This window comes from Leptodactylus fuscus, unplaced genomic scaffold (genome assembly GCF_031893055.1).
Source record: "Leptodactylus fuscus isolate aLepFus1 unplaced genomic scaffold, aLepFus1.hap2 HAP2_SCAFFOLD_501, whole genome shotgun sequence".
In the NCBI taxonomy this organism is placed as follows: Eukaryota; Metazoa; Chordata; class Amphibia; order Anura; family Leptodactylidae; genus Leptodactylus; species Leptodactylus fuscus.
The window spans coordinates 54,558-60,557 of NW_027440528.1; the positions used below are offsets into that span (position 1 = coordinate 54,558).

The window sequence follows — 6,000 nt, forward strand, 5'->3', positions numbered from 1 at the left end:
TGGCACTCGCTGCTCCTTCCTCCACTCCCGTAATGGCACTCGCTGCTGCCTCCTCCACTCCAGTAACGGCACTCGCTGCTCCCTCCTCCACTCCCGTAATGGCACTCGCTGCTCCTTCCTTCACTCCCGTAATGGCACTCGCTGCTGCCTCCTCCACTCCCGTAATGGCACTCGCTGCTCCCTCCTCCACTCCCGTAATGGCACTCGCTGCTCCTTCCTCCACTCCCGTAATGGCACTCGCTGCTCCCTCCTCCACTCCCGTAATGGCACTCGCTGCTCCCTCCTCCACTCCCGTAATGGCACTCGCTGCTCCCTCCTCCACTCCCGTAACGGCACTCGCTGCTCCCTCCTCCACTCCCGTAACGGCACTCGCTGCTCCCTCCTCCACTCCAGTAATGGCACTCGCTGCTCCTTCCTCCACTCCCGTAATGGCACTCGCTGCTCCTTCCTCCACTCCCGTAATGGCACTCGCTGCTCCTTCCTCCACTCCCGTAATGGCACTCGCTGCTCCCTCCTCCACTCCCGTAATGGCACTCGCTGCTGCCTCCTCCACTCCCGTAATGGCACTCGCTGCTCCCTCCTCCACTCCCGTAATGGCACTCGCTGCTCCTTCCTTCACTCCCGTAATGGCACTCGCTGCTCCTTCCTTCACTCCCGTAATGGCACTCGCTGCTGCCTCCTCCACTCCCGTAATGGCACTCGCTGCTCCCTCCTCCACTCCCGTAATGGCACTCGCTGCTCCTTCCTCCACTCCCGTAATGGCACTCGCTGCTCCTTCCTCCACTCCAGTAATGGCACTCGCTGCTCCTTCCTTCACTCCCGTAATGGCACTCGCTGCTCCCTCCTCCACTCCCGTAATGGCACTCGCTGCTCCTTCCTCCACTCCCGTAATGGCACTCGCTGCTCCCTCCTCCACTCCCGTAATGGCACTCGCTGCTCCCTCCTCCACTCCAGTAATGGCACTCGCTGCTCCCTCCTCCACTCCAGTAATGGCACTCGCTGCTCCCTCCTCCACTCCAGTAATGGCACTCGCTTCTCCCTCCTCCACTCCAGTAACGGCACTCGCTGCTCCTTCCTTCACTCCCGTAACGGCACTCGCTGCTGCCTCCTCCACTCCCGTAATGGCACTCGCTGCTCCCTCCTCCACTCCCGTAATGGCACTCGCTGCTGCCTCCTCCACTCCAGTAATGGCACTCGCTTCTCCCTCCTCCACTCCCGTAATGGCACTCGCTGCTCCCTCCTCCACTCCCGTAATGGCACTCGCTGCTGCCTCCTCCACTCCCGTAATGGCACTCGCTGCTCCCTCCTCCACTCCCGTAATGGCACTCGCTGCTGCCTCCTCCACTCCAGTAATGGCACTCGCTTCTCCCTCCTCCACTCCCCTAACGGCACTCGCTGCTCCCTCCTCCACTCCAGTAACGGCACTCGCTTCTCCCTCCTCCACTCCAGTAATGGCACTCGCTGCTCCCTCCTCCACTCCAGTAATGGCACTCGCTTCTCCCTCCTCCACTCCAGTAATGGCACTCGCTGCTCCCTCCTCCACTCCCGTAATGGCACTCGCTGCTCCCTCCTCCACTCCAGTAATGGCACTCGCTGCTCCCTCCTCCACTCCCGTAATGGCACTCGCTGCTCCCTCCTCCACTCCAGTAATGGCACTCGCTGCTCCCTCCTCCACTCCCCTAACGGCACTCGCTGCTCCCTCCTCCACTCCAGTAATGGCACTCGCTTCTCCCTCCTCCACTCCGGTATTGGCACTTCCTGTGGCCCCTGCCGGTCTCCACTCCCTACTCAGCTGCAGATCTGACCCTCCTCATCCTGACCCTGTCTCAAGGTGCCAAGAAGTAGAGACCGTCTGGGGCTTGTAGAGTGTCGTGTGAAGGGTGTCAGGACGTGGTTTTGTGGTCGTCTTCACTGTTCTCAGCCCTTACCATGTTGTGTGCACAGTCTAACGTGTCCTCCTTTCTGTCTTCCCTTTTGCAGGAGGGCCGGTACCTCAGAGCGCTCCGCCTGTGCCGTCAGGAGGGACGCACTTCCGTTTCCCACCTTGCACCCCATCAGATGTTCTGTCTCCCACTGAGGAGCTCCGTTCACCGACCCTCTTCTCGTCAGTGGCGCGGCGTCTGGCCCGCGGATCCGTCAGTGACTGCAGTGATGGCACATCAGCGAACTCCGAGGTAGAAGAGAGCCTGAGCGAAGAGCAGCACCGGAGAGGTCCTGGGCCCGATATCCCGGCATTTAGGGGGCCGCCACTTCCGCGACTCTCTCACGAGGGCATTTTCAGAGTCTATCCTCGCCCACGGGTGCCAGAACCCCTCAGCCCATTCCCAGTGTCGCCTATGGGTGCTCCTACTGGCTTGTTGCCCCCACAGCTCTCACCTGCCTTACCAATGACCCCTACTCATATGAACTATACCCCATCCCCCACTCTGAGCCCCATGTACCCAGGCGGTAGTCATTTCTCATTTAACCCTGAAGACATGAAGCGCTACCTTCAGGCGCACACGCAGAGCGTGTATAACTACCACCTCAGCCCCCGGGCATTCCTGCACTACCCCAGTATTGTGGTGCCTCAGCCGCAGCGCCCCGAAAAGCCTCTACATCTGCCTCCCGATGAGCCGCCATTCAAGTTTAAACTCCAGCCGCCTCCTCTGGGCAAGAAGCAGCGAGACCGACCCCTGGAACCCCCCGGTTCATCTACCTCCTCCTCCTCTTCCTCCTCCTCTTCTGGGGTCCCACAAATCAAAGTGGAGCCCATCTCCGATGCTGAGGAAGATGACGAGGAACTGATGGTGGAGGTGACGGACATCAGTGAAGAAGAGGAAGAAGACGAGGAGGTGTTTAAAGCGCCCACCGCGCCGGAACAAAAGGCCCCTCCACCTATCCCGCCCGGAAGGGAAGAAGAAGCCGCCAACGCAGGTAACGAAAGCGGCCGTTGCATCCCTCTCAAGTTGCGGTTCAAGCGTCGTTGGAGCGAGGATCAACGTCTGGAGGCCGAAGGGGGAGCGGAGGAGTCGGACAAAAAAGTGCGGAGTAATCAGGAGGAACCAAACCTTCCCCCACAGCCCGGAGGACCCCCCTGTAGGAGGGTGAGCACCGACCTCCAGAGGGCCACAGAGGAACTGTCACTGGAAAGCAGGGATTCCTAATGGAGGACTATCGGAGCCCGGCCCCCCGTATGCAGATGGGTCCCCTCGTGGGATCTCGTTCCAGCAGAATTTATTCCCCCCAACCCAAAAAAAATAAGGTCTTTGGGTTCCCGGATGTGAGGACATTGTTTTTTATAATCCCAGATTTTATTTTGACTTTTTTTTTTTTTTTGGGGGGGGGGGGGGGGGGCGCTGTAGAAAGGCTTTTATTTTTAACATGATGAAATTGCTTTAAGTGATCTATCCGGGGCGGCCATCTTTACCTAATGTGGTACCTATGTAAATATCGCTTCCCCTCTGCATGCCATGAAGTCGGCGCCTCAGACGGGGCTTTTCGTTTTTTCCAAAAAATTTTTACAAGTTGAAAAAAAAATTAAAAATCCAAAGTAAATTCTGCCGTTGTTATGCCCGGGCCCGGCCCCTGCCAGCCACAGACTGGTGCTTACTCAGGTTTTGGGGAGCAACACCCCCTCATTTCACCCTGGGCATTCATGCACCCCAGCCGCCATCTTTACTATCAGGATCGTTACTCTTTTAACTCTTTCATGGAGGATCTGCCCGCCAGGAAACGGTTAATCCGCCCCATCCATTCTCATCGGTGTTGCCTTTACAGATTTCCAGTTTTTATAAAATTATATGAACCATTTTTTTCCCCCCTCCCAAATTTTTATAGACTTTTATACCCTCCCCCGCCTTCTCCCGTTTATTTTTGTTAAATGTAATATTGGGGTGTCTCGCCCCATAAGAGGATATCTATGTATACTGATAACAGGTCTATCGGGGGGTGTGGGCCCCACCAGACAGCAGGGCCTACACGGCCTCACCCTTCTGCCTCCATTGATAAATTTTCTTTCGGCCCCTGAGGTTCGCCGGTGCGGACTCTGAAGACGTGGTAACCTACCTTGCGTGGCGTTGGCGCCTTGACGTTACAATCAGACCTACACGAACGTGCCTTATCCAGATGACCTGCAGGCTGCATCACGAATAGTCTTAAGTACTACCCCAACCCCCCGCCCTATGCAGAAAGGGTGTCCGAAACCCATTGTTATTTTTCTAACAATTTTCCAATCTTTGGCCTTTGTTGAGGATGTTCCGAAGCTCCTGGCAGAGAAGGAGTTAAGCCGTCTGACATAGTAGTAGTATGCAGCCCGAGGGGCTTCCCATGTCCTCCCAGTGCCTTCCGTCATACCTTCCGATCGTTCCTTTACGGATCTGGCTAGGCCATGCGGAGCGCCAGAACCCCCTGGTGTGCACGACGCCTAACACGTCCTAGCCCCGGGTCTGTAGTGCACCATTGTTGTTCTGCAGGTTATGTCCTGTAATCGGGTCAGTTTATCAGATGAATGTCAAGCAAAGGATTGTGGGAGAGAAAATACCAAAAAATATTTAATCCTCTCCGGTTCACTTCTTGGAAGATGCTGAAGAATCTGGTTAATAGTGCGGGAGGAGAGGTCATGTGACGCAGCCCCGTGGTGGTTGCCGGAGGAGGCGAGTCCCCAGCTGGTGTCGCGTCTCATCCCGCAGTAGTAATCAGGTTTTCCAGACAATGTTGTGACATCTTAGATCTGAAATCTCTTTTAAAGGGAGTCTCACCAGAGCCCAGCATGCCAACCCAACCCTGCAGATAGATAGCTTAGGGTCCCCTGAGTCATACGGTGTTTTCCCCTTGTCGATCGGAGCCTCTGTTGCCGAGATATGGCCGTTATTGTCACCACTTTGGAGTAATGGCGGCGCCCTTGTGACTAAAGAGCTCATTTGCATATTACGAAAAACAGCGATATCTCGGGAACGGAGGCTCCGATTAACGAGGAGAAAACGCCGTATGACTCAGGAGACCCTAACCTATCTATCTGCAGGGCTGGTGTGATACGCTAGATCGGGTGAGACATCCCCTTTAAGAGTTTGTTCTTTTTTTTATTAAGTGTTCAAAAAGATTTTCTGATTATAGAGATAAGGGATCTGCTTTTTCCAAGAAACGGCACCTCCTCTGCCCACTGGTTAGGTCTGGTACTGCAGCTTAGTATAGTAGATATGAGCCGCAGTACCAGGTCCCACCATTGAGCAGGAGTGGCGCTGTTTATGACAAAGCCAAAATTCTTTTCACTGAACTCAGGCTTTAGGCTCAGACTTTCTACAATTTTCCTTCAGGATTGTCTTCTCCTTAAGGCTTGATTAACCCTCTTCCTGCCAAGAGCCTCCCGTACCAATCCCGCTAATCCTCAGGACCTTCAGCAACCTCATAAGCTTTGTGAGAGTCAGCGGGGGTTTAACTCTGTCACTGCCAGCCTCGTGTCGGGACAGTGCGAGTGGGCCCCGGGGCAGGGTGGGACGGGGAGAGTTGTCAGGTGTAACTTCATTCTGTATATTACTGCGATGGTTCCTGTATACACAGATTGTAAATATATTTAGCAGAAGTCAATTCACATTTAAGAATGTATATCTTAAAACAATAAAAAAAAAAAAAGTTGAAATTTCCTGAAGTCTCCGCCGAGTCTCATTCAGCTCAAGGCGTCTTATTGTCTAACGTGTCCTCAGCTATAGTGTATTCAACACAACGGGCAATGGGGGGCGCTGTACACGAGAAGTAGTCACTAATCCACTCTGTGCGGCCCCAGGTATCTCCTCTGTGTGGCCCCTCCTGCCCCAGACATAGCCCCCCTCTATACAACCTGCCCCAGACATGGCCCCCCTCTATACAACCTGCCCCAGACATGGCCCCCCTCTATACAACCTGCCCCAGACATGGCCCCCCTCTATACTACTACCCCAGACATAGCCCCCCTCTATACAACCTGCCCCAGACATGGCCCCCCTCTATACAACCTGCCCCAGACATAGCCCCCCTCTATACAAC

General features: G+C 55.0%; 1 protein-coding gene across 1 annotated transcript in view; it reads left to right on the forward strand.

Annotated features, from left to right (window-relative positions):
* Window positions 1-3,315, forward strand: part of ERF (ETS2 repressor factor) — a 36,291-nt gene extending 32,976 nt beyond the window's left edge. The window contains exon 4 of the mRNA XM_075261855.1: window positions 1,981-3,315. Coding sequence (XP_075117956.1) covers window positions 1,981-3,146 — 1,166 coding nt within the window. The 3' untranslated portion in view covers window positions 3,147-3,315. The remainder of the gene's footprint in view (window positions 1-1,980) is intronic.
* The last annotated feature ends 2,685 nt before the right edge of the window (window positions 3,316-6,000 follow it).